The sequence below is a fragment of the Tenrec ecaudatus genome, chromosome 14, assembly GCF_050624435.1.
Source record: "Tenrec ecaudatus isolate mTenEca1 chromosome 14, mTenEca1.hap1, whole genome shotgun sequence".
NCBI classification, from domain to species: Eukaryota; Metazoa; Chordata; class Mammalia; order Afrosoricida; family Tenrecidae; genus Tenrec; species Tenrec ecaudatus.
The window spans coordinates 461621-488951 of record NC_134543.1 but is presented as its reverse complement, the minus strand read 5'-3'; the positions used below and the strand labels follow the sequence as shown (position 1 = coordinate 488951).

Genomic DNA, 27331 nt, shown 5'->3' with positions numbered 1-27331 from the left:
CCAGGCCCCCGAAAGCATGACCCTGCCAGAGCCACCACCAAGCCATGTGAAACAGCCACACCACCAGACCCAGCGACCACGACCAACTGACTGCACGGCCAGCGGAATGCTCCCTCAGGCAGGTTAGGGGCAGCACGGAAACCTGTCCCCCGGGCGCTGGTGGTGCATGGCCTCACGCCCCAAAGACACGCGGCCCTTCTCACGGCCACCACAGAACCGGGACGAGACACTGTCCCCGAGAGAGAGACACAGCCGGGGACAGAGCGAGCGAGAGGGACGGCAAGTGGTCAAGGAAGGCGCGGGGCGCAGAGTGCGCGCAGACCCCTGGAGCGGGCACAGAGCGTCTCGGGAACCAGACCCCGAGCGCAGAACCAGCGGAGTGTCCTGCCGCGCCCCGCTCCCGCGTCTCCCGCACTGAGTCCGGCCACGCCCCGCGGCGCCCACCCGCCCGGAGGGAGCGGGCTGCAGGCGATGCGCACCGCTGCCGGGAGCTCCGGCCCAGGTGGGCAGCACCAGGTGGAAGCAGTCGCACATGGCGGCGGCCGGCGGTGCTGGCCCTGGCGGCCCGCGCGTCCACTCCCGGCCCCGGCTCCGACTCGGTCCGGCGGGCGACTCTCCTCCGCGAGCCTGGCGCTGCGGCGGGCGGCCGGCGCAGACTGCGGACCCTCGGAGCCCGGGCCGCTCGCCCTGTATCCCGCGCCCCGCCTGCGCTCCGCGCCGGTCCAGCCCCGGCCGCCTGCAGCCCATTGGTCCCTGCTCCTCGCCGGCCCAGCCCCACCCCGGCCGCCTGCAGCCCATTGGCCCCGGCGCTGGCCCGCCCGGCCCAGGCCGGCCCCGCTCTCCTCCCCTCCCCCAACTCTTTGGGGTGGTGCGCGGTGCGGACTTCTGACCCCTGTCAAGTAAGAGCTGGGGCAGTAGACCGCTAACGTCACCCCCATCCGAGCCCCTCATCTGACTCCGGGGGTGGGGGCCATCATCCTCATAAGCTGGGTGTCCGCAGCAGTTATCTAGGGCTTGAATCTGGACTCCTGAGGCAGAACCCTGAGTACTGGTGGGAGGGGGTACCCCAGGTGGGACACACAGAGGGCGGGCAGGGGTGAGGCTTGTCGTGGGGGAAGGGTGCCCGGTGCTGGGCGTAGGATGTGCTGAGCCACGACTTCCAGACTTGGACCGTCCACACTTCTTACAGACAACACTGGAGGGGTCCAAAGTGCCAGGACGGACACACAGATACAAATTCACACAACACACAGACTCCCACTGACACACTCACACATGCACACTGACAACACACAGACACAACATGCTGACACACTGACACCCACGGGACACCTACCAACACACGGATATGTACACACTGACACGTGCACACTGGCACATGCTAACACACATGGACACTGTCACACAGGCATGCCCACTATGTCACACTCAGGGGCACAATGGCACAATGGCACACGCACATGCTGATACAAAACTCACTGACACACCATGTATAACACACCTACTGATAGACTGATGAAGACTGACACAACACACAGACACACACACACACACACACACACACACCCTTTGTTCTGGAGTCCAGGGGCAGGTGATGCACACTCACACTCACCCTGGCCCACAGAGCAGACACATGTGGTGTGTCTCACAGATAGGCACGCAGATGCACACAGGCAGAGTTCTGCAGCATGCAGGTGAGCCTGCCAGCCAGTGAGTCACACTCACTTCCCGGTAGTGGGGCTGCAGCCGGGCAGGCTTCCAGTCACTGGTCAGCCAGGGCCACATCACTGCCTGGAAGGGTTCTGCAGCCGCCCCACTGGCATCCGGGCCTCAGTGGGGACCCAGGGCACAGTCTCATGCTGGATATCTTTTTCTGTGGTCCAAGACCCTGCCCTCTCCCACCCTTTGTCCTCCATGCAGTGTCCCTGTGTCCACATGTTTGTGGTGTTGGTGTGTCCACTGTGCATCTGGTGTGGGTGTGGGCAGGCTGAAATCGGGCACCCTCAGCGCCAGCCCAGCTCTGTGTCCCCCCCTCCCACACACACCTCTTGAGTGCGACCTTGGCAAAGCTCTGTGGGACCTGGGCTCTGTCCAGACGCAATGATCTCATTCTACATGATGTCTCCTGATAGTCTTGATTTGTGGGGGGCAGAGGCCCCGGTGGTAAGGCTAGACGGGGCCACCATCAAGCTCTCTACATGCCCAGCTGTAAGATCTGAGTACAGGGATGCCACCCTGAGTGGGAGCTTTGCCCCTTCCCCAGCACAGCAGACACCTGCTCTGAACCAGTCCCTTAGGTTGCCCACTTGTCCTGAGACATGCCCAGAGCCCAGTATCAGTATGATCGGTCAGGCCTATGACTGACCCCAGAGTCTCCGGGGTAGCCTGCCCCCTCCCTCTGTTGCCTGGGATTCCTCCTCTAGGTGGGGAATCTGACACTTACCCTGTGAGAGGTGAGGAGAAAGGAGAGGGCCAGCCAAGGAGGGGGCTGGGCTGGGGCTGGGGTAGGGACAGCAGGCTGGGTCCCTGTACCTAGAGAGTCCCATCTCTTCCTCCATGAGCCCCTGAGGAGTACAAAAGAGCAAGCCTTTGACCCAGGGGGCCCCTGGGAGGGGAGAAGACTTGAGCGGTTGCTGAGGCAAAACCCCCTTGTGTTCGACAGGGTTCTCTAGAGAGATAAAACTAGATTGCTGATAATTGTATATATATATATATATAAAGATAGATACATAACACAATAAATGAACAGTTAAATTATACACAGATATATAATACAAGAAATGAACAGTTACCATACACACTCGAATATAAGCCCACCCGAGTATAAGTCGAGGTACCTAATTATTATCTGAGAAACCAGAAAAACTGATTGACTCAAGTATAAGCCTAGGGTGGAAAATGCAGAAGCTATTGGTGAGTTTCAATAATCAAAACAAATGAAAATAAAATTACTAAAAATTGAGGCATCAGTGGGGTAATGTATTTAATATTTATTTTAAATAAAAAACATAAATAAAAGGACAAGTCATTTAACATTAGTAAACTAGCACAGTAAGTGGAAAATAGGTTCAACAAAACAATAAGGTATCAACAATGATACCTTAAGAGTACTATTCCCTGAGCTCAATCAGCAACCAAGCTAAAATGTAGTTAAAATCCTTCAAAACTGGATTCCTCATCATCATCCGTATCCCAATGCAGAGCTTCAGCTGGTGTGAGGTCATCATAGACGCTGTCCTCACTGAGATCGCCGTCATCACCATCACTGCTGTCATTTTCATACAAAGCGCAGTCTTCACTGCCATCCACAGCATTACTAATACTACATTTCTGGAAGGCACGTCGCACCATGTCTTCTGTAATGTCTCCCATGCATCTCGAACCCACTTTGCTATTAACTCTATGTCAGGCTTCATGAGATTTCCTCCTTTTGTTACTCGGGCTTGACCAGATGACATCCATTTATGCCACATCTTTTCAACACAGTCTTTAAAAGGCTTATTCAAAGATACACCCAGGGGCTGAAATACAGATGTAAGCCCACCTGGAATAACAGCTAAAATAACTTTACTAGATTTTGCCAATTTTTTTAAATGTCATCCAATAGGTGGACTCTGAACATATCCCAAACAAGTAACGATGGCTTTTTCTTTAAGGCTGCTCCTGGTCGTCGGTTCCAAATTTCTCCCAGCCATTTTTTAGTTCTGTCTTCATCCATCCAGCCTTTAACATGTGCACGCACAGTAATTCTTGGTGGGAAATTGATCGTTTTAGGCAAGGTCTTTCTTTTAAAAATAATGACAGAACGCAGCTTAGTTCCATTAGCCAAACATGATAGAACTGTAAATTTTTTTTTCATTTCCTGTGGTTTTGAGAAAAATGTTTTTTTCTCCTAAACTTGCCACGGTTCTGTTGCTTGGAAGATCAAAAGTCATGGCAGTTTCATCCATATTCCCAATATCTGCCAGGTCATAATTATAAATCCTTCTTTGTTTTATAATAAATGACTGGAATGACATAATTTTTTTCTTCAAGGTCTTGTGGCAATTTCTGGGAAATCTTTGTTCTTTGTCTCAAACATAACCTGTAGACCAAACCTATTCATGAAGTGGGTATACCATCCTGCTGACACAGCAAATTTTTCAATGCCTGGTGCTTTATATTTGTCATCCTTAGCCATTTGTAGAGCACGTATGCATATTTCCATTTATGTTACGCAATAACCTTATTGATGCCACTCGATAACCCATTTATGCAATTCACTCTCTAGAGTCCCATAAAAAGACGTTAAACCACGCCGAGTTTTTTTAGCTTTTGGAATCTGTTCCAAGTCAGCCTTCATTTTCCGCCACTCCCTCACTTGCTTTTTGTCAACACAGAATTCCCTACTTGCAATACTGTTATTGCTCTCTTCTGCTCTTGACACAACCTTCATTTTGAAACCAGCCTATGACCAGCGTTTTTGTTTTGGTTCAAGAGTATCCATTTCTAATAGGATAAAAAACAAGACTTTGAAAAAGAACTTTCATGGTAATGCCCCCCTGCTCCTCTCCCCCCACCCCAATGTGTTAGCCAGGAAGAGGAGGGGGGAGTCCATGCAGGGGCGGGGCGATGCAGGATGTGAATTAACACAGAGACCAGAGGGGAGAGACAGAATGCTGCCACAGACACCCTTACCAGTTCAGCTGCCGAGGTAAGTAAATCACTGTGGGTGCTTCTGCGAATTGGAGCCGTCCACGTCATAGGACGGCTGTGATTGGTTAGATGTGAGTAAACAAACATTCAAAGCCTACAGTGTCAGCGGGCCTTTGAATGAACGGGGGAGAAACGGCAATCACCCGCAAGATAACGGGTGCTAGTCCTGTTACCTGGGGGCGGGGGCAGCGAGATGTTACATCTTGCTGGGGTACCACTGACCCGTGTATAAGCCGAACCCCAGTAAACTCAGCATATACACGAGTATATATGGTAAGTTATAAACAGATTGATATATAATACATGAAATGAACAGTTAAATTATAAAGCAGTACAAATGACCCAGTGCAACCCACTCCCGGGAGAGTTATGAGACACTAGCAGTCCTTCAAGTCTTGAAGGCCGTCCGGTAGTCTTCTGTAGAGAGAGAGAGCTAAGCTATCTCAACACAGGCAGCAAACAGCAAGGCAGGTCACCAACTGTCAGTCCTCAGCTCCGGAGATGTAAATTTTATTCATGTGGTCTTAAAGGGACCTCAACTTACAGCTACACAGTCCACAGGCTAGGTGTCCCACAGGTAGTGTGCCCTTTAAATTGAGGCACAGAACAAGCAAGGTCACTGTACACTGGGCTGATGATTAAAGAGCGAGAGACAAGAAAGCCACGTATCTCACCGTCCTTCAATTAATCCCACTTGTGTTTATCAGCCAGGCTGGCACAATAAACTATCTCATCTCTGCCCCCGCCCATCTCTGTGAAGCGGGGGTCCCTGGGCAATGCCTTCCAGCCAACAATGGGGAGGTGGGGTAGGGGACCCAGATGCAGTTCAACGAAGGAGACCAAGCCAAGCCATCCAGGAACCTGGACACCATCCTGAGGGAGGAGTAACAGAACCCTTGGGGTGCCTGCTCAGGTCACACTGCTCCCAGTGGGTGTCCTGGTGCTGTGAAGACCCTCGGGGTTCTTGGATTCGTCTCATTCTAGCCATTACAGGGGTAGCTCTCTGAGCCCATCTCCCACCCAATGTCCCCTGGGGTCCAGCTAGGATCCCTCCGCCTGCCTCCTGGGCACTGCCTGCCCACCCTTACCTACATGTGGCCTATGCAGCTAGCTCTGCCCTCAGTCCCCACTGTCACTGCCGGTCCCTTGCAGGGTGTGAGGCTGGGCAGGCAGGGCCCGACCTCACCCAGGAACCAACGGGCACTCCCCAAACTGTGTGGTGACTTGGGGATGTGCACCCAGGCACACAGAACCTTACCAAGTGCCCCCAATAGATGGGTTCTACAGACAGCTCTGCATGCTCCAAGCTTGCTCCTGCCAGCCCCTCCCTGGGGGCCCTGGGAACCTGCGCTGAGGGTCCAAACTGGAGAGGGTCTCAGGCTTGCCTGCAGGGCATGGAGGAGGGATGGGTGCCAACAGAACCTATGCTGACTCCCCACCATCACCCCCACTACAGGCTGTCATCAGCTTCCAGCAAGAGGGCCGCCCAGAGAGCATCAATGATTGATGGCCCACTGCAGTGGCCTCAGCACAAGCAAAAATAGCTCCTCATCATCCTGCCCCACTGGCCAGCTGAAGGCTTGCCCTCCCCCTGGGCTGCAGGCTTCCTCCTCAGAGACCCAATGCTCACCTGCAGAGGCATCATCCAGACTTCTGCCCCACTCTCTCCCCAACTGGTACTGGGGCCCTTGTGACTATGTCAGCAGAGTCCCACTGGTGACTTGGGATCAGAGCACTGCACCTCAGGGAGAGAGGGACCCCCCAAGAGACACAACAAACATGGTCCCCTGGAACCTGGGAGTCACCCCCTTGCAGGAGCTTGGCTTGGCTGTACACCCCCACAGGTTCCCAGGGGCCTAGGAAGGGGCATCCTTGGGGGTACTCTTAGTGGACAGCCCCTCAGGGAACAGAGCTGAATGCAGCCCACAGCAATGCCTTGTTCCAGAACCCCGAGGGTTGTAGAGCATCCTCCTCCAGGGGAAGCCAAGGCTGTGGGGGCACTGCTGCCAGGAGAGCTACACCAGCCCAGCTCTACTCCCAATGCAAGGCTCATTTGGGCCTCAGTTTCCCCACTGCTATGGAGGCCCCCCCCTTGCCAGTCCCCAAGACTTCTAGGCTCACAGGACAATGGGTGAGGGCTCCAGAGCCTGCCTGAGCTGTAGGCCTTACAGAGCCCAGCCCTTCCCCGCCCGCCGCCCCCAGCTGTGAGGGCTGCCTGGGTAGATGGAAGCGTCCACTGTGGGACATTCCTGTGGGACCTCAGCCCTCACGGATCACAGCAACATTTGGAGTGACTTCCCTGTTCCCACTGGGAGCATCTCACTGGCCCTTCCCAGCATGGACAGGTCCTCAGCTCAGGAGATGGGGGCAGGGGACTGCAGAGCCACCACACAGGGAAGGTGTCACCCAGGCAGCTGCCTGAGTCTGAGGTGGGGGTTGCAGAAGGCCTTGGGTCAGAGTCCGGAAAGTGACCTCATTGTCTCATCATGCAGTCGCTTAAATTAGACTGGGGAGGGGGTGAGTCCTGGAAGCAGATACGACCTGCAGGATGAGGAAGGGATGGAAGGGGGTTTGTGGAGGCAGATGGATGGTAGCTGAAGCAAGCCTGGTGGGAGGTGGAGCTGGGGGAGGTGGATTGAGCTCATCCATCCAGGTGGCCATCAGGACGTGGGATAGAAGGTTGGAGGGGAAAGCGAGGGGGGCGGGTAGGTAGGATGGGAGGTAGGGCATAGGGCACTGGGCCAGGGTGGGAGTGGTGCGGGGAATGGATGGCCAGGGGCTGGTAGAAGGGGCAGTTCATTAGTGCTTGAGGCCTGCAGCAGGGTCTGTTTACAGGTGACCCAGCCTGGAATTTGGGAGCAGGGGACACCTGCCCTGCCCAGCGGCTGGGTTCTCAGGTGCAGTAGGGAGAGCAGCACTCAGGGTTTCTGCTGCCTCAAGCAGGAAGGGAGGCTAGGCTGGCGGCCTACTTCCAGGCCTAGGAAGGGATCCTATGGAGCTGGCCTCGCGGACACACAGGGGCAGCTGCGTGCTGACAGCCGTGCCGTGCACAGGGCAAGGTCCTGCTGGGCGACAGGGTAACCGCTGAAGGGGAGGGGCCCTGGACAAGAGATGGGGGCATACTGAGCACCAGTGGTCAGTCTGCGGATCTGACAGCGGAGACGCGCAGGCCCCGCCCCACGGCGGCAGCGTGCTGACCTCACCGAGGCGGGGCTGAGTAAGCAGTTGATGCCAGAAGAGGCTGGAGTGACATTGCTGGGAAAAGAGCCAGCCGCGCCAAGAGATTGAGGATTGTGTCCTGTATCCTTGGCATTGCCTCAGTCTCTGGCCACCGTAGGCTTGTCTCCCTAGCCCCCCAGGCCCCCCTTCGAGGACAGTATTATGTGTGACCCGATTTCCGGTTGTGGGCTCCCAGCCGGCTAGATGCAACACCTGCAAAGGGGTGGGGGAGTGGACCACGCCCTCGTGGTCACGTGGCAGGTGAGCTTGCCTGGGGCGCTGCCCTGAGTCGCCCAGCGATTGCCAGCCAGCTGGAAAGGACAAAGCTCCACAGGGACTGCCCTGCCGGGTCTGTTGGGCCCAGTGAGGGTCACTCCACGCACAACAGCCGCAGACGGGCAAGCTACTCAGCGGTGCCCGCGCCGGTGTGAAGGCTTTCGAGAACCTTCCCTGAGGCAGAACTGTTCTCCCAGCCCTCAGCTCCAGGAGGTAGCCAGGGGGTCTTGGCTGTGTGTGTCCCAGTGCGTCTGAGGGTTTCCAGAGCACCAGTCCGCCCCCCCCTCGCCCCAGGAGAGGGGTTTGGGAAACCCCGGGATGCAACTTGACTCCACCCCCAGCCTGAATCCCTTTCTGACCACTGCCCGAAACCCCACCCCCACCCCAGTCCTTCGCCCCACTGCACACTTCCACTCTGGCAGTCCATTTCCTGTGGCCCCAAACAAGATCACGCAGAAAGCACGCAGGGCCGTGCCAGCAGGGTGCAATGAGTACTGCTCAGACTCAGCTCAGCCGCAGGCTAGAGGACCTCAATGCCCTTGTTCCCAACCTGCAGAGCAAGGAAAGTGTGGGCCAGGGCCCTGCGCGTGGCAGACTGGGCCCAGGTGAACTGCGCACCCTAACTTGGAAGCAGGATTCTCCACCTAGAAAGACGGTGGGTGAGCAGTAAGAGCCCCATGCCACCCAGACATGCCCCTGTGCTTGCCCAGCCTTCACTCCTCACACCCACTTCATACTCCCATCTACCTCCCGCACCCATGCCCACCTCTTGCCCCATCCAGACACTGCCCCCACCCCCCAAAGCCCCACTGCACCAAACCATCCACTCTGTACCTACCTAGTCTGTATGCAGGAGCAGACACGGGCCATTCAGGTGTGGATCTGGGTGCAGGGGAAGTGGAGATGGGGGCTCAGGTCTGCATGTGTGTGTGCAGGGGGAGCAGAAGCAGGCTCAGGTGAGTCTGTGTGTGTAGTGGGAGAAGACCGGGGCTCAGGTCTGCATGTGGAGACGGGTTCAGGTGTGTGTGCAGGGGGAGGGGAGATGGGCTCCGGTCTGGTCTGTGTGCAAGTGGTGCAGAGACTGGGGTTTGGGTGTGCATCTGTGTGAGCAGGGGGAGTGGAGACTAGGGCTAAGGTCTGGTCTGTGTGTGCAGGGGAAGGGGACTGGGGCTCAGGTGTGGGTCTGTGTGTGCAGGGGGAATGGAGATGGGGGCTTGCCACTTGCCCTTTCCTGCTGGACACTTAAGAGACCATGGCTGTGTCAGGTGTGGGAGACCAACCACATGCACAAGAGTAAGCCATTTTTGGCTGGGGGGTAGGCATGTCACAAAGGCACGGTATGCATCAGGGTGTAGTCCTCCTGACCCAATGGGCCAGTCTTGGACCCATGTCCTCTGTGTCCCCAATTTCCTCTTTATTCTGAAGGCCCAAAGACCGGTATCCAAACTACTGCAACTTTGGACTTAACTTTAATCTGAAGTTGTATTCCAGCACCAGTTTGATACAGGAAACCTGGGCATTTTGACTACCAGGGGACATAGGCCTGGCGCAGGGCATCCTGCCCTGTCACTGCGCACCAGTCCTTAATGGCAGGCAGGGGCACCCTCAGACCAGGGCCAGTGTAGGCAGGACTGGCTGGACCCTCCTGAAGGGAGATCTGGGCAGAGACCAGAGGCAGGATTCCCAAGTAAACAAAAGTTTGGCTTTGATCTGAATGACATCCCTGGGGGCAGCTTACATATAAATAGTATAAATAAGCCCCTCCAGAGTTCCCTCCCCTAGTTCACAGAACAGGAGGCTGACTCCAGGGCTGGGAAGATCCCAGACCAGGGCTCAGCCCATTCCCTGGGCTGGCAGAGCAGAGGCAAGAGTTTGTAAAATCTCTCTTCTTCAAACCTCAAAAAGCAAGTCCGCCAACTGCCACCGCCAAGGCTGTGAATATGACTAATGTAGCAGCACAGGGTTCTCATAGAAAAAATATACTTTTAGGAAAATAGCTGAAAACATCTAAAGAGATAACAAGTATAAAAAGTTAAAAAATATATCTTAAGGCAAAATGTTGCCCACACATAAACTTACTTTGAAGAAATCCACCTAAACGAGGGAGGCTGGGTGTGTGGCCCCTTTGTGGGGGGCGGGTTGCCACTGTCCAGACACCAAGGTTTGAGGATGACTCCAAGAGGGGGAGAGGGGACCATGGTGGACACCTGGACAATAACAAACTGTTCCAGAACGTCCTCAAATTAAGTCCACAGACAAAAACTCAGGACTGCTGGGGCAGCTGACCCCCCATGAGCCCACATGGCCTGCATGCTCGGCCAGACCCACCTCAGGTCTCTACAAGGATCTCCACAATGTGGTCGAGCTCGCCCAGGTCAGCCTTGCAGCCGGGGCCAGGGGGAGTGGTGGCGGGAGACGCCAGGCCCTCAAGTGTGTCACAGGGGCTGGCCCTGCTGCCTGTCATGCCAGCCAGCACGGCATCGAGGCCATAGTAGGAGCTGTCTACATCCGCCAAGAGGTCCTCCATGGAGCTGGGGTTTCGGCTCTCCAGGGTCTCAAAGATCTGATCCAGTGACTTCTGGAAGCCCCCCCTGCTTTCCCGAGAGCTGTCCAGGTCCCAGACACTGCTGGGGGCATGTCTTGGCGCCGGGGATGCTGGGCCAGAGGCGAGGTCAGAGGTCAGGTCTGGAGCTGGGCAGTCATGGGGCCCTTTGGGGAAGTGGCCGTCACCGGGGCTAGGCCTACCCTGGTCCTGCTCCCGCTCTGACCGACACAGGATGTCTGTGGAAACGAGGCGGTCGAGGGGCGCTGGCCCTGTGTCAGGGGGAGACATCCCTCGCCAAGCCCCATCCTGGGTCATCTCCTCCTGGATCTGCCGCACAGTGTTGGCAATGAGGACGGAGCGGCAGAGGTTGGGCTCCGCCAGCATGTGGCACAGCTGCAGCTTCACCAGGGACATGTCCAGTAGGCACTGTCGCTGCAGGGCATATGAGGGGACGGCCAGTTCCTCTTCACCGTCGGGAAACTTTCTCTTCAGTCCCCGGGCAAACATCTCGTCCTGCTGAGACCAAGCCAAAGGCTATTTAGTGCTACACAGATACTGCCCCAGTGCCAGGAGAGGGTGGTGTCCTCTGTAGCCTGGAGACAGCATACAACAGAGCTGGTGGGCCACTGAGGACTGTGGCGCAGTGCTCACCACTCACCATGCTTTCCTCAGCAAGGACGAACTAGACCTAGCCCTGGGAGAAGCCAGCTAACCCAGCCACCTGCCTCCCCACCTTATCTATGCTGCTGACCCTGGCCTGCTGATCAGACTGGCCTCGGGCACTCCACCCCTACCCCTCAGCCCTACTAGCCCATACTCCCTGCCAGAGCACTGGTGGTACAGGATGAAGATATCTGGACCCACTCCAGATGAACAGGGGCCAGAGATATAGAGTGCCCCCCTGGGCAAGGACCCACCTAGTACTGCTATGAAGACACCTGCTGGTGAGCAGCTGCCAGCAGTAACCACCAACCTCATGACTAGGAGGCCCAACTGGAGATGCCAGGGGCTGAGGACTGTGTCACTCACTCAGCCACCAGCCCAGTCTCCACAGATGTTATGGCCAGCAGCCTGGGCCCGGCAGCTACAGACTTATCATCCTACGGACCTTGCGGAGCGTCCCAGACCCTGGGAGCACTTTTACCACAAGGGGTCTGACACTGAGCCTTGGGCAGTGGCAGGAGGTCGAGGCTTGGCCTCTGAGTGCCTCATTCCCACTAAGGTCTAAACCGGGCCTATAAGTATTAATCCACTGGAGAACGCTCATAAGCAAAGGCCCTGACCCTCAACAGCTCCTAGATACCTAACACCCAAGCCATCTGCCCATCCTTCAACAGAATCCTGACTCAGCATGCCCACAGACTCCCAACATCTGCCTAGCAGTTCGTCCACCCGAGAGCCTGTCCTCGAGCTCTCGGGGCAGCACATTTCCTGTCTAAGTGCCTCAGCTGACCTGTGGCTGTCTCTACCCCAGATTCTTAGCTACCCATCAATTGCAATGGTGACCGGGGCCACAGACTCCAGAGACCAATGGAACCACCCACAGGAGGGCATATCGGTGACGTGTGTTCCTACAGGAAGTGGAGACCAATCTTTTGAACTGTCTCTCAGGGGCGAGGACGGGAGCAGGCAAGAGGTGGGACTTCAGTTCTTACCTGCACCCCTTGGTGGGGGTTGGGGGCTACAGTGGCTGACTCAGAGCCCCATCACCGGCAGGGTAGGTCCCACCCGAAGCAACCCTGGAAGGAACACCTTACTAGAATAAAAAGAAAAAAATGAAAGCTGTAAGGTAGTAACTTCTCTCCTTTCCTATTTGAATTACAGCTAGGATTTTTGTTTTTTAAGTAAGTTTTATTGATAAAATTAGAATCCTTTAAAGATGCAAACCAATTGTATTACTCCTTTAGACAGCCATTTTGACTGAGGGTCTGGGATGTAGCCTGTCTGTCCATCAAGACAGAAGAGTTCTAAGCAAAGACAGCCAGATTCCTGCCGGTGCCCCCTTGTTGTCTGCTGTCACCAGGCTCACACTCCTGCCTCCCCTAAGAAGGATGGCTGAGGCCTCACAAGGAGGTAGACTCGGGTGTTACAGCAGTAGTGTTTTAAGAACAGCTTGAGGGGCAGGAGCCCTAATTTTGGTGAGTGACTGGGGACCAAGCCACAATTATGAAGCTCACGTCTTGGGAACTAGGTGGGCACCCAGAACGCTGGCCTCAGAAGGGTCATAATTCTTAGAATGCCAAGTCACTATGAGTCCAGAAGCTGGGGGGAGAGGTGGGCCTGGTGACTCTAAGGAGCCCTCTGTAGGCGGGGACAGTTCTGTGCCTGACCGATGGTAAACTGGAAGTACACCACCTTCCTCAGGCTGGCTGTGCCCTGCGTTCTGCCAGAGGCAGATGCCATTTCTGGACATCTTTATGTGAAATGTTTGTCTTTAAAAATGTAATTTTGTTGGGGGCTCTTACAACATTCCATACATCAACTGTATCAAGCATATTTGCACATGTGCTGCTATTATCATTTCCAAAACATTTTCTACTTGAGCCCTATGGTATAAGCTGTTTCCCCTTCCCCCTTCATGAATCCTTGATCAATTATATAGTGTTATTGTCTTGTATCTTACACTGTCCTTTGTCTCCCTTCACCCATATTTCTGTTACTCGAAACTGTAGTCATTGTGAAGGAAGTCACAAAGTGGCCATAGCTGATGACTCTGCAAAGCTCCTGAGATCACAAACAGCTCTCAGTAAGGCCCATTTTCCTCATTATACTTTGTACCTGCTGGTCCAGCCGATTTCAAGCGAAAGAAAGCCATTACCAAAGAAAAACACTTTGATAATAAAGTATGTAGCTTATCCTGTTTTCTGGACCTGGCTACAAAATCTGTTTGGTGGGCTACATATTGGCCTGCTTACCACAGGTCTGCAGTTCAACATTACCAGCTGCTTCTCAGGAGAAAGGTTTTCTACTCATGTAAGGATTTAGTCTTAGAAACCCAGAGGCAGTTCTACCCTGCCCTATGGGGTTGCCATGAGTTGGAACTGATGGGATGGCGTAGCTTAAAAGCCACTAGCTTATTACACCTCGAGAAGCTGAGGGCAGGAGGTGATCGGACATTCACGGCAGCTCTTATCACCTGAGCCTACAGGTGCAGCCACCTGAGGTGTCCCCTGTGGGTGACAGACAAGCTGTGGTCAAACCCAAAGGAATACGACTCAATCCCAGACACACAAAGTCCCAAGTTGCACCCCTACAGGGGACCTTGCAGATAGGCAGCTGAGCTGTGCAGTCTGGCCTCAGCTCTGGGAACGCAGCGGCCTCGCAGGAAGCAGGGCGGTCTAAATCAGCAGCAGGGGAATGACCAGTGAGAATAACTTCACAGCTCATCACCAAGGCCCTTGGATTGCACAGACTGCACATGCCCAAACAGACTGGCGTTTCCTCTGTAATGTTTATTTTCACAACTGTAAAGAGCAATGGTCTGAAATGGAAGGGGGAGTGACAGGGAAGGGCAGATGGAGAGGTGAGCCCAGATTAAGGGCCCAGCCAGCGTGGCCGTTCACCCATCAGATTTCACACGGAAGGTTCTGGAGTGGCTCTGCCCCTGCCAGTCCCTTGACCTGACGCCCCATCCCCCAGCCCAGTCCTCACACCAGTGACCTAGCCATTTCCCAGGGTGGGGAGAAGGTTGCAGCATGGCCTTGGTAAGATTCTGGGGCTGGTCCAGCCGGAGCAGGCCTCACACCTGAACATGGGGGCTGACGGCTCCCATCAAATAGCCAGACTGGCTTTGAAACCCGTCTTGTCATCTCTGGCTGCGGGAAAGAGAGCTGTTCAGATGAGGCTGAGGCACAAGCGCTGTTCTTCCTTGAGGAACTAGTTTCTTATTCTGACCTTGGTTTCAGGATGAAATTCACTGCCACTTGATGGAGCAAGGGAATGCATGTCAATAAGACACAAAACTTCATTTTGGAAACTGACTTTTCCCCTACAGGCTCATTTTAACAGGGGTTTGAAACTATGAACCACTCCCAGAAAGCTGAAGCTCTCTGCTTTGGTAAAGAGTAAGTCTCAGAAACCCAGGAGGGCAGGTTTACACTGGCCTGTAAGGACTGCTGAGAGTCAACATGCACTCCAAGGCTGTGGGTTTGGGTCTGAGCCATTTGAGAAGCACATCACCAGAGTCCTGGTGTCCAACACAAAGGCTGGAAGAGAAAACGCTGCCCAGAGACCCTCTGGGCTTTCCTTTGCCCGTGATGAGCTGTGGCATCCAGAGTGAAGCTTGTTGCTGGGGTTTTCTGTCCCTACCTTGAGGGCCTCAAGAACCCGAAGTTCATAAGCAGACACAGTAGACTGTTCCTCATCTTCGGAGGTGTCCCCTCTGCCTACACCTGCCACCCTCTGGCAAGGCAGGAAAGCAGGCCGAGTGGCCGGCTTTTAAACCAGTCAAGGCTTCAGTACTTGTTCCCGATTTTCTCAGTGAGTTCAAAGGAAAGCTGGGATGAATGTACCAGAGTGGGAAAATCAGTGCAAATAATATCTATCACACTCCTTCTAAGAGTGAGTAAAATAAGACAAGGGACAAATACTGACCAGGTACCAACCAACTCAGGAGGTCTGCCCACCTCACCAGCAGCCCATGGGGCCTAGGCCAGCCATTCTGGAAAGGGCTACCTAACAAAGATTTTCACAACAGGTACTGAGATAACAGTTAGGTTTTACGCCTCTGGGAATGGCTTGGGTGTTTCTGCTGGGCCATTCTGTTTTCACACACCGCGTCCAAGATGCTGCTGCTGCTAAGTGCCATCTGGTCGGTCGGTTCCCCAGCACAGCGACCCTACGCATCCTGCATCCTACAGTCCCGCGGCAGCCTCACAACCGCTCCTGTGCCGAATGAAGCCCATTGTTACAGGCCATGTTGTCACACCATCTCTCTGAAGGATTTCCTCCTCTTCTGTGCAGGGGACGCAAATAGCAGGGAAATCCAAACTGCCCGAACACAAGAATAAATGGATGGTGGGTGTAAAAGCAGAGGAGCAGGCCCATGGAAGGAAGAATAAACAGAGGGATAGAAGGACAGGCAGGCAGATGCAGGGGAAGGATATATGGACAGGTAGGTGGATAGATATTGGGCAGGGGGATGGAAGGATGGACAGGAAGGCAGACAGACAACAGTAGAGGATGGATAGACAGGCATCTGGATGTTGAATGGGAGGGTGGATGGAGGGGCAGGCAGATGGATGAGAAGATGGAAGGGCAGATGGACAGATGGGGAGGCAGGAGGATGAGAGGATGGACAGACAGATGGAGGGATGGATGAACAAAGGGGCAAGTGGACAGAGGACGAGGCTGAAGGATGGATGGTTTGAGGGGCAGCCCCAGCCCTCTTGGCTCCAGTGGTCAGAGGCAGCAGGCACTGTGGGTGCATGAGGACGTATAGGGCCAGGGCAGCAGAGGCTGGTGAGTTTGTCCAACACATAGCAGGCTGGTCACCTTCCACAAACGCAAGCTAAGTTTGGTCCCGGCCTCCCATGTGACCTACAATTCCTTTATGATTGAATACGGTTTAAAAAACCGGGAAAAGCTCCCTGGGTCTGCAGGCCACACACTGAATTCCCTGAAGGCGGGTGACTCATGGGTGGGGGAGGGGGAGGCACGAAGGGGGACACCAAGTCTTCCGGCTCGGCCCCGCCCCCGCCCCCACAGGCCCCGACCAGGCGGCGGGCTGGGCGCCACGAGGTCTCCCGGAGTGCGGCCCGTGAAGCAAAGGGGGACTGTGTGTGTGTGTGTGTGAGAGACCGGCGCTAGGCCCTCGGGGTCCCCGGCCCGTGTGGGGGCGTAGGCCCTCGGGGTCCCGGGCGTGTAGGGTCCCTGGGCCGTCGCGCTCAGTACCCCCTCCCTCAGCCGACACGCCCCGCGCCCCCACAGAGGCCCCCGCGGAGCGCCCACCACCCCGCGCGCCCCTCAGGCCCTCAGCTCACCTACACCAGCCCGCACCGCCCCGTTCCGTGCAGCTCCGCCGCCCAGGCCGCCGCCGAGGGAGGGGCCGCCCCGGCGCGCGGGGCGGGGCGGGCGGCCATTCGGCGCCCACAAAGGGTCACCAGCGCCGGCCGCGCCCCGCGCCCGCTGATTGGCCGAGACCGGAGACGGAGCCTTCGGTTCAAACCAGGACTGGGGCGGGGCCTCCAGGCCATTTCTGGTTAAGGCGGAGCCTCCGGTTTAAACCCCGGACGGGGAGGGGCCTCTCGGCAAAACCCGGATGGGGCGGGCGGGGCCTCCGGTTCAAACCCGGCGGGGCGGAGCCTGGCGCGCGGCGCGTCTTCCCGCGCGGACGGCCACGGCCGTTGAGCCGGTTCTTCCCCCGCCTGGAGTCGGGCCCGGCCCGCACTGGCTGTCGCGCGGCGGGGCCGGAGGCGCGGAGAGCGGGCCAGTGGGAGGTGGGGCAGGGGGGGAGGCGGGAGGGTGACGGAGGCCCTGGCAGGGAGCATGTGAGGGGTGGGCAGGCAGGCGTGAGGAGGAATGCGGGGCCGAGCAAGGCCCGAAGGGGAGCCCGGCAGAGGGGTGGCGCCAGGTTTTCCCTGCGGCCCCGAATAGGACGCCGAATCTGGAAACCGGTCCTTCACGCACAATGCTAGTAGGCGTCCCAAAGTTTCACAGAAGATGGAATTCGAGTGGAACTTCCCACCTGTTTTTTGGAGGCCCATTCAAGACCAGGGATATGACCACGGACTGGGTGCGGTTGTCTGCCCTGTTGGACATGTGGGGTCGTTGAGGAAAGCAGAGGTGAAGGGTCACCTGTGTCCCATCCAGACAGCTGCTGAGGACCCCAGGGAAGGGAGGGGAGAGAACAGGAAGAGCACCGGAGTTGAGGGCTCAGGAAGGACGTTCTCAGACACCTGAATTGTCTGTGAGGATAGACCTGGGGGAAGGGGTGGAAAGGGCAAAGTTCTTATTGCCCTGCCTCTGAAACCCTGTGTAAGGTCACTGTGGTCTCCAGGCCGTGTGGGGACAGTGGGCCCAGAGCCTGTCTTCCCACCACCACTGTCCAGAGCTCCTTGCAGAAATGACTGAAGCAGGTAACTAACTCATCCAAAGGATGTAGGAACCTTCTCAAAGTCCCCGCTGTGAGCTGCAGCAACCTGCAGGTCTGTACTCACTCAGATACAAGCGTCTGAACACAGGTACACGAGGGAAGGGAACCCCCACTTCCGTGGGCATCTTGGCCTCCCCACAACTTGCTACCCCAAACCCAGTGAGAGGAGTCCATCTTGACATGGCCATCCTAGAGGACAGAGGGAGCTGCCCAATAGGGTCTCTAAGTCTGTACCATGGCAGATAGCCTCACAAATACTTGCTAACTTCAGAGAAGTCTTAGCCAAACAGCAAGCATTGTAAGCACTGGTAAGGGGACAGATCTATTGCCCCTGTGGGGTTTGGGGCTGTGGTGGGTGGAAAGAGGGTCAAGGGTCTGGATCTATTTGAATTAGGTTGCCATGGGAACAAGCACAGTCGGGAAGCTGGCTCCCCTGTATGGGCTGGCTGTGGGACTGGAAAAAGCCTGTTTGCGCAGCAGTTTGCACGTTGGGCTGGCTAATGCAGGCTTAGCTGGCAGATGGAAACAGCGGCCCCTCCGCTCAGAAAGCCTGCTGGGGTCCCTCAGAGTCCCCATGGGCTTCCAGGCAGGGCAGGAAGGTACTGGACAGGTCGTTGTTTCAGATTTGACTTGCGGCAGTGAGTTTGGTCTTGAGGCGCCTGCTAGGAGGGCTCTGAAGTCGCCCCTTGATGACTCCATCAGTGTTTGTTCTGCCTGCTGTCAGGCACCTGGGGCTGGTCTGACCTGGGTGCCAACAGAGCCCTTGTCCACTGGTGTGGGCCCCATCCCTCCTGAGGTCCAGGCTGGGCCCTGAGCTGTGTAGGCTTTCCAGCCGTGATGCCGACCCGTCACGCCCCCGCCAGCAGCCTCTGGGATCTGCCTAGGGCCCCGCTAGTGCCTCCTAGGGGCCGCTGCCCTCTGTATGGGTCACCTGTAGGCACGGGGCCTGCCGGGCCTGGTGCCCAGTTGTGAGCAGCGTCCCTGCGGGATGCTTGTGAGCGAAGGGTTCTGCCACTTGGTCCGGCGCGCTCACCAAGGGCCACGGGCAGAGGCGTGGCTCCGCGGACACAGCTTTGGGGCGCACTGCCCCCTAGTGGCCGCGGCACGACCAGCGTGCCGGGCTGCACTCCGCCCCCGCGCCCCCCCCACTCCCGTCCCGCGCCCCGCAGCGAGGACGCGCTCTCTAGCGGCCTTCCTGGGAACAGCGGGCGCCTCGGGCGCGACCAGGTCTGCGCAGGCCTGGGCTGCATCCTCCTTGACCTTAGCACGAGGTTATGAACCTGATTCTTGCTAGGAGGTCACTTAGAGGCAGGCCTAGTGTTAAAGTGCGTGTCTTGGCCTGGATTCTCTAAAGCCAGTGACACTTACTTATATATGGAAAGAGGTTTACATCAAGGAAATGGCTTATCCTATTGTGAGGCAGGCAAGTCCAAGTCCATGGGAACTATGGACTGTCAGGCTAGAGGTTCTCCGCACTCGTGTAGCTGCAAGGGCTGATGAATACAAGATGCACAGGTCAGCTAGCAGGCTCCTGGCTGCAGAAGCAAATGAATGCAAGGTCAGCAGATAAGATAGCAGGCTGCTGACTCCTGGGTCTGGAGGTCAACTGGTGAGCCAGAGGCAGGATCCCGCAAGAACCAAGCAAGCTTTCCCCCACTTATACTGGAAGTGGACCACACCCTGGAAGAGATCTCATTAAGCGACGATTACTATGTCTTAATTGATCTCCTTCCTCACTGGGTGTGGGGACATAACTTTGTTTCATACTCAGGGCCACAGAATTTTGGGAAAAGTGAAATGAAAAGATCATGGGAATTTCTAGTGAATTTTTGGAAGTCCCTCACAGGAGTGAACAGTCTGTCCCCAGAGAGACAAACCCATTCATGCATGCAGGCGCAGTTTAGGTGTGAGCAGGCCAGCCCGGGCTACAGGCTGTGGGCTCCTAGTCCAATGGAGAACGTTCCTGTACAAGGCCAAAGAGAGAGGACACAGAGACATGCAGGCAGAGGTGTGGCCGGACCCGGGTTTGTAGGCAGCTGCCAGCAGGTAGGTGGGCACAGAGTGTCCCTTTGGACATCAGAAGGAACCAGCCTGCTGACACCTTCACTCTGGGCTCCAGACCCACCGGAGGATGAGCTGGGGGTCTGTTGGCCCCTGGTTTGTGGAATACCATAGCAGCTACGGGGGACTCAGATGCCATGGGGGCATGGTGCCGCCTCTTCCTGCTTGGATGTTCCAGACTGTTCCCAGGATCCCAGCCCACACCTTGTCAAGCCCCCAGACATGCATAACCTGTGGCAGCTGCAAGGACACAACCCCTCAGAGCTGGGCCCACCAAGAGACCAGAGGTGAACCTTGCAGTAGAAAGACAAAACCACACTGCGTCTCATTTAGAGGGCTTTGGGATGAGCACATCACCTGTGCCCTTGCTTCTAAAGTGTATTTCCTCGAGTTCTCCAACAGTGCAGGGGCACTGGCCTAGGGGAAGGACCATGGAAACAAGGCCTGGGCAGTGATAGTGTCCGGCGCCTCTCCTTTCCACTGTGCTGGCTGGCCACTGAGGCATGAAGCAGAGAAAACGGGTGAGGAGCAGGGCAGATGAGGAACCCAGGCAGCCTGGTGACTCCCAATGCAGCGCTGGGCTCTTTCGTCTGTTTCGGGGCCGTGCTCACTCCATAGGACCACAGGGCTGGGCTGGGCTGTGGGGTAGAGTAGGGGGAGAAGTCTCTGCTTGGCTCTGACTCATCCAGTTCCCATTGGCTTCTCCCCAGCAATGAAGCTGGGGTGTCTCTAAGTGAAGGAATCCCACACCAGTGGGCCTGACGCCTCCCCGAGTGTCCCAGATCAGGGCTTCCTAAGAGGGGCGTCCAGCTCCATTCAGGGGTCCACAGTAGTATCTGTCCTGTTCAGCAGAGCCAACCCCAGGGAAGGGCGCCATGCACGTCCCCCAGCATGCAGCCCTCCACAATGCTGGCACAAAACTTCAGAGAGGAAGCAGCCTGGCATGGGTCTGTTCGGGGCAGGCTCCAGTTGCCCACAGTGCTGGGTAGCCCCGGGACCTCTGCCAAAGCCCTGGCTGCTGGCTGATCACTGTCGGGCACAACCATCACCCAGAGCTTGGAGGACAGGCCTTGCTAGCTCCCTCGTGGTTGGGTTACTGCCCCTTACTTGACTCCTTCTAGGTGGACCCTGGACTTCTGAGCTGTGGGGCTGCCCGGAGAGGCAGAGGCTCACAGAGAAGAAACCAGGTGCAGGTCTTTTACAAAGATCACAGGTATGGGATGACTTGGGGGGGGGGAGACCCCTGCTGCTGGCCCCAACTTCTGGATCCGCCGACCTCTCTGCAGGCACTTAAGGCTCAGCAGGACCCTTGCTCAGCCACTCTGGGGGCACTGGTAGGTAGTCCCCAATCCACTGCCATCAAGTTGATCATGGCATATAGTGACCTGCAGGGCAGGTAAGCAGCCCATGGGGATGGGGAGGCTGTCCTTTACAGACTCAGATGGACTCACTTCCTTCCCGAGGAGCAGCTGGTGAGTTTGAACACCAACTTCCTGTTAGCAGTGGAGCTCCTTAGCCTCTGCACCACCAGGGTTCATGGGCAGATCGCTGGGCCTGGGAAACTCATTGCACCCCCCAGGTGTGGTGGGCGACTTGGGCTCCTCGGAGTCCTTGAGGCTCATGAGCTTGGTGAGGTCCGTCTTTGTGGACCAGGCTTTCCACTCCCTGTGGATCCGGGACACCTTCTGCCGGGAGTGTTCTGTGGCTAGCACATAGATGATGGGGTCGGCCACACTGTTGACGGTGCAGAGGCATAGGAACACCACGGACAACGTGTACAGCTTCACCTCGAAGGCACAGATGGCATCCTGGTCCCCTCCGTGGTAGGAGTAGGCAGCAGCTTTGGCGAGGAGCACCAGGTGGTAGGGACCAAAGCAGACCAGGAAGATTAAGACAATGGCGAGGGCCGCCCGCTTCACCCTGGCCTTCTGGGTGGCACTCAGGCCCTCACTCTGCCCTGCACTCTGGACGATGCGGTGGTTGGTGAAGGCAATGACCAAGAGTGGGACGACAAAGCCTATGGCAAATCTCGAGTAGTGGTAGCGGGCGATGGTGAGGTCAGTTGGCAGCGTCTCAAAGCAGGTGCGCTGCTCATTCATGTCAAACACCGGGTAGTGGACCAGCCCCACAAGCAAAAAGGCGGCCACTGAGATGAGCACAGCAGTCTTCTGGTGGCGGTGGCCCCGGCACTCTAGTGCATATGCCACCGCCAGGAAGCGGTCGCAGGAGATACAGCACAGGAAGAGGATGCTGATGTAGATGTTACAGAAGAAGATGTAAGCGGTCACTTTGCAGGCTGCCAGGCCCAGCGTCCACTGGTGCTGGTTCTGGATGTAGAGGATCCAGAGGGGCAGGGTGCCAAGGTAGAGCAGCTCACAGAGCGCCAGGCAGAACAGGTAGACTGCCAGCACGTTCCCCTGCAGAGCCTGCATGAGCGTCAACCAGGCCGTCAGGAAGTTGGCAGGGAGGCCCAGGGTGCAAACCGAGCTGTACACCACCACCAGGATGACTCGGCTCTCCTCGAAGGACACATTGCAGCGCTCAGCAGAGAGGCCAGGTGGGGTCACCAGGGTGGCGTTTTCTGCAAAACAGGGATGAGAGTGTGGCTGGGGACTTGGAAATCACCTGGTGACAGGAAAGGAGAAGGTACGAGGAAATGTCAAACTGGAGAAACCAAGGGGTTTTTAAGTGATGGTTTGACCATGCGGCACAGAGCATAGGCTGTACTGTATTGACTCTGCAACACAGGAAGGTCAAGTTCAAAGAACGTTACTCCTGTGATGGGGATCCCTGAGTGCTACACTGTGGCAGACTGGGCAGCGCCCAAGCCAATGCTCTGCCAGGTACACCCCCTGCTTCAGTGCCTGGTAGAGACGATGATGGAGAGAGGGGTGTTGAAGCTCACGGCAGACCTCAGCAGAGAATACTGATCCTCCATTCTCAGCAGAGTCTTGAGCTAGCCACACTCTCACCTCTCCTCCAATACCGGGCCTGCCCCATCCCTCCCTGCAGATGATCTGTTAGACCCAGCCTGGAAATTGTCTCCTCTCAACCTCTATCCTTACTTCCCTTTTTTCTGCTGGAGCTGCCAGTTCTGAGGAAGACGGTGCGCAGCTGCTGTGTGACTGTATATATTTGAGCTAGTGTCAGTGGGCACATATAAGTGAAAAGTGGTTATGTTTCCCTGGTGAGTTGACCCTTTTACCTGTGGCCAACTAAGGGAGAATTGTATCACACCGAAAAGAGAATTGCACAATCTATCATAAGGTGTCTGGACAATGCCCCATGCCTACAAGGGAGTCTCATTAACACAGCTATTCTCAGATTGAGGCACCAAGCACCAAATCTGAGGCAATTGATATTTAAAATCAATTTATTGAGTGAAATGGATTAAGCACACAATCAAAATGTACTGATAATTACTGGTGATTAGTATGTTAAAGTTGGAAATAAGAGTCGGTAGATGTGTCCATGTGTCTTTGGGACCTGCCGGCTGTGGCAGTCTCCCTTCTGAGCCATGGAAGAGTAGATGCTTGTTTATTGGCAAGACTGTCACCATTTAATTGGTATCGGATTCTGACTGGCACAAGTAACATTCTTAGCTGTTAACTTGATGTGTTTTGAGTGGATATCGGACAAACTTTTAACTGTAGTTGGACTATTTCTAGGGTGCAGAACTAATCCACGGACAGAGGAGAAAATAAGATCCCAATAAAGCCCAAGTGAAGAGTCTTCAGCAACTTGGATGAAATTTTATTTTAAATCTTAACTGCCTGGATTTGGATGTTAGTGATGGTTGCGGACATTCCAAAGCCACACTTTAATTGGTTTTAAATGTTATTTTAAGTGAGTACAATGAAGAGTTCAAGCAGAAAATAAAATATATGCTTCTTGTTAAAATTGAATAAGAGACTTGATTTCATTTGTTAAAAAAAAAAGTCGGTAGATGAAAAATATGTACTTGGTGGTAAATGGACACCAGAGATGGCATGACAGAATTTTTCAAGACCAGTGACATACTCATGGCAAATGTCATTGTTCAACATTCACTGATAGACTACACGGGAATCAACCAGACTGCATTGGAACAGAGACAACGCCATTCTTGCTGTTAGTTACATTGAGTCAACCTGATGTGGAACGAAAGGAAACCCTCCACAGCCCTGCACACCCTAAGAATTGTTTTGAGCTCATTGCTGCAGCCACTGTGTTCATCTACTGCTCCCCTCCTTTCCGCAGCATGATGTCCTTCTCCAGGGACTGGTGTCTCCTCGTGGCACTCCCTAAGTATGGGAGCTGAAGTCTCAGTATCCTTGGAACTAAGAAGTGTTCTAGCAGGACTTCTTCTCAGACAGATGTGCTTGCTCTTTTGGCAGTTCTTAGTACTTTCAATATTCTTCCCCAACACCAAAGTTCAAATGGATAAATCCTTCTTTTACCTTATTTATTCCTTGTCCAACTTTCATATACATTTGGAGTGATTAAAGGACACTGTGGAGAAACTCAAGTCAGAGCCAAGTCAGGTACTGACTTGGAAACACGGTCAATTGCTCAAGTTGAAGCCAAAGAAAACCAAAACAGTTCCATGGGAGCCAAGGTACAACCTTGAGTTTAGAAAACGTCTGAAGGGGAGTGTTGGCACATTGAACAGCAGTGACTAAAGACCAGAAAAGTTGTGGAGTGACATGAAGGACATCCTCTATGAAAAGAGCAGATCATTAAAACACACACACACACACACACAGAGGAAGCAAAGAAAAGACCAAATGGATGTCAAAAGAGACCTCGAAAAGTACTTCTGAGCATTGAGTAGTTGGAGCTAATGGAAGAAATAATGAAGCGAAAGCGCTGAAGAGAAAATTTCCATGTAGGGCTCAAGAAGACAAAGTAGTATAATGAAATGCGGAGGGAAAAAAGTCCCAGGGCGGGGGGCAGGCAAAAGGGAAGGAGACGTTCAGCATTTATCAAACTGAAAGAAATGAAGGAGGGGAGGAAAAATAATCCAGATTTGAACTGCAGTATTGAAGGAGCCTACGGGCAGCATGGAAAGAAGAGAAGAGGCCCCGCTGCACATCCTGGCAGCTCAGATAGAGCGGCAGCAGCCAGGTAACCCACCCAACTTCAAGAAAGTTCTCAGTGTCCTGAGGTACACTGGCATCAAGCAAGTGCCCTGCCCACAGCTAAGATCCCCAAAAGGAAGGTCTGCTCCGCCAAAAGGGCGGTGAAGGAGCAGCCCAGGAGGAGATGGGCAAGGTTGTCAGCGAAACCAGCGCCTGCACAAGTGGAGACAAAGCCAAAAAGGCAGCAGGAAAGGACAAGTCTTCTGGGGGAAAAGTGAAAGCAAGAGAGAAAAGAGGCTGAAGTCGCTACCGAGAACTAAATAAGATTGACCTGCCAAGGTTGAGAAGCAAAAGACGAGGAGAGTCCAGCCTCTGAGGAAGCAGGAAGAAAGAAGCCGAGTCTGATTAATGTGTGTCTGCCCTGTCTAATCAGCGGGCTCTGTTAGTTCCTTTCTTGTACAATGCAGAGGAATATTTTAATCAATTATTTTGTAAATGTGAGTTTTTTAGTAGCTCTACAAACACGTTTAAGAAAGGAAATCCCACTTCATCCCATTTTTTTAAGTGTAAATGCTTTTTTTTAAAGACCTGAAATCATTTACTGATTGTTTTTTTTTTTATACAACCACAAAATAGTGCATGTTGAATTGTGGGAAGATTTGACTGTCTTTGGTGTCAATATAACATTCCATGGGTAGGGTGAGGGAGGTTTGTATCCCTAATACAAAATGAACTTAATGCAATTTGGAGTCACTGTCGTGCATTTGTATGACTTGAAGATTTGGAATTTTATTTCCATGTTTTGTTTTTTTTTTTTTTTTCTGCGCAAGCTCCATTTTATTAAGTAGGATTTTGCAGTGGAACTGGGGCGCTTAAAAAATTTGACCGCCTGGGCCCAGGGCGGCTCTCTGGCTCCTCCCCGCCAAGATCTCTGAGACAACAGCTGGGTATCAAATGACTTTAGACTTTATCTGAAGGAAAGGTACAAATGGAAGAATGGAGGTGGATGCCTGGGTACAATTTCTAGAAAAGGGACAGGTCTACCCAACATGCATGCGCTGCCTTGGTGACTTGGGGAAAGCCGGGCTGCCGTTTAGCTCTCTCCATCACTGTCTCCCAGGGTATGCTTGTCGAAGAGATACTCGGCCAGGCCGGAATCTGGGGCCCCCATCTTGCGCAGGTTGGTGACGTAGTCGCCCAGCTGTTTGATGGATTTCACCTGCTCATCCAGGTAATGTGTCTCGATGAAGTCACAGAGATGGGGGTCGTTCTTTTCCGGGGCCAGTTGGTGCAGATCCAGCAGAGACTGGTTGACGTTCTTTTCCAGGTGCAGGGCACACTCCATGGCCTTGAGCCCGCTATTCCAGTCGTCACGGTCTGGTTTCTTGATATCCTGGAGGAAGATCCGGCCCCCTCGTTGGTTCTGCAGCTTCATCAGTTTCTCGGCGTGCTCTCTCTCCTCGTGAGACTGGTGCAGAAAGTATTTGGCAAAGTTCTTCAGAGCCACGTCATCCCGGTCAAAGTAGTAAGACATGGACAGGTAGACGTAGGAGGCGTAGAGCTCCAGGTTGATCTGGCGGTTGATGGCGGCCTCCGAGTCCTGGTTGTAGTTCTGGCGCACCTGCGAGGGAGACGCGGTCATGGCGGCGGTGGAGGCCTGGGGGCGTCGAGAGTGCGGCGGAGAGGAGGTGCTGGGCGGCCGGTGGGCGGGGGAGGCTGGCGAGCGCCGGGTTCCGTTCAAGCACTGTTGAAGCAGGACACCGCGGCGGCTCTGAGGAGAACGTCTCTCCATGTTGTTTTTTTAGTAGAATTGAGTCTGAGAATCATTGTTGTCATGGCTTGCTTGTCAGAACTGTGCATTCTGTCACACTGTTGGTTGTGGTAGTCCACTTTTCCTGATACCTTTGTTATGTGCTGTGAGAGGCTGAACATTTGAGTGTGTAGTGTGTGTGACATTAACTTGTGAATTATTGGGACTTAAGATGTAACAGCTTATCTACATTTGAAGATAAGTTATCAATATTTGATCATCTTTTTAAAAATTGCCTCCAAATTTAAAGCTGGAAAGTCACGGGGATTTAGAAAAGAATTGTATTTACATGCCATTTTAGGCTTTTGAGTATGAGCATTAAGAATTGCATACAAATTGCTCATAATATCTCTGTACTGATCTAAAAACAACCAGTAAAATGAGTTACAAAAACAAAAAAAGAAAAGAAAGAAGAAGGGCATCAGGATTAGCGTCTCGGGAACACCAAGATGAATTAGCTTTACATAATTCACAAAGATGATGTTCTACACCCTACTGGGGCCTTGAAGACTTGTGCACAGCCATGTAAGTGCAACTTTGGGTCTCTTCCTGACCACAGAGGCGATGACAAC

The 27331-nt window shown here is 54.4% G+C and overlaps 2 protein-coding genes, 1 non-coding gene and 1 pseudogene across 6 annotated transcripts; 1 reads left to right on the top strand and 3 right to left on the bottom strand.

The window, feature by feature from the left end:
* Positions 1–10217: 10217 nt before the first annotated feature.
* CDCA4 (cell division cycle associated 4) lies at positions 10218–16838 on the bottom strand. 4 transcript variants are annotated; one of them, XM_075531108.1, is made up of 3 exons: positions 16717–16838; positions 12391–12491; positions 10218–11251 (listed from the first exon to the last, which is right to left on the bottom strand). In XM_075531108.1, exon 3 carries the CDS (start codon positions 11240–11242, stop codon positions 10520–10522), a length of 723 nt encoding a protein of 240 aa, XP_075387223.1. In that variant the 5' UTR covers positions 11243–11251; positions 12391–12491; positions 16717–16838; the 3' UTR covers positions 10218–10519. The 4 variants fall into 4 exon arrangements, with proteins under 4 accessions (XP_075387223.1, XP_075387225.1, XP_075387224.1 ...); XM_075531110.1 differs by having other exon boundaries at positions 10218–11248; XM_075531109.1 differs by lacking the exon at positions 16717–16838 and adding an exon at positions 15044–16630.
* A 4547-nt stretch (positions 16839–21385) lies between these two features.
* Positions 21386–22889, bottom strand: GPR132 (G protein-coupled receptor 132). Its single transcript, XM_075531598.1, has 2 exons — positions 22862–22889; positions 21386–22470 (listed from the first exon to the last, which is right to left on the bottom strand). Exons 1-2 carry the CDS (start codon positions 22887–22889, stop codon positions 21386–21388), a joined length of 1113 nt encoding a protein of 370 aa, XP_075387713.1.
* Positions 22890–23356: 467 nt separating this feature from the next.
* Positions 23357–23487, top strand: LOC142427111 (small nucleolar RNA SNORA24). Its single transcript, XR_012779935.1, has one exon. It is a non-coding gene; the product is annotated as a small nucleolar RNA SNORA24 (small nucleolar RNA).
* Positions 23488–25749: 2262 nt separating this feature from the next.
* Positions 25750–26733, bottom strand: LOC142425434 (ferritin heavy chain pseudogene; annotated as a pseudogene).
* Between the last annotated feature and the right edge of the window lie 598 nt (positions 26734–27331).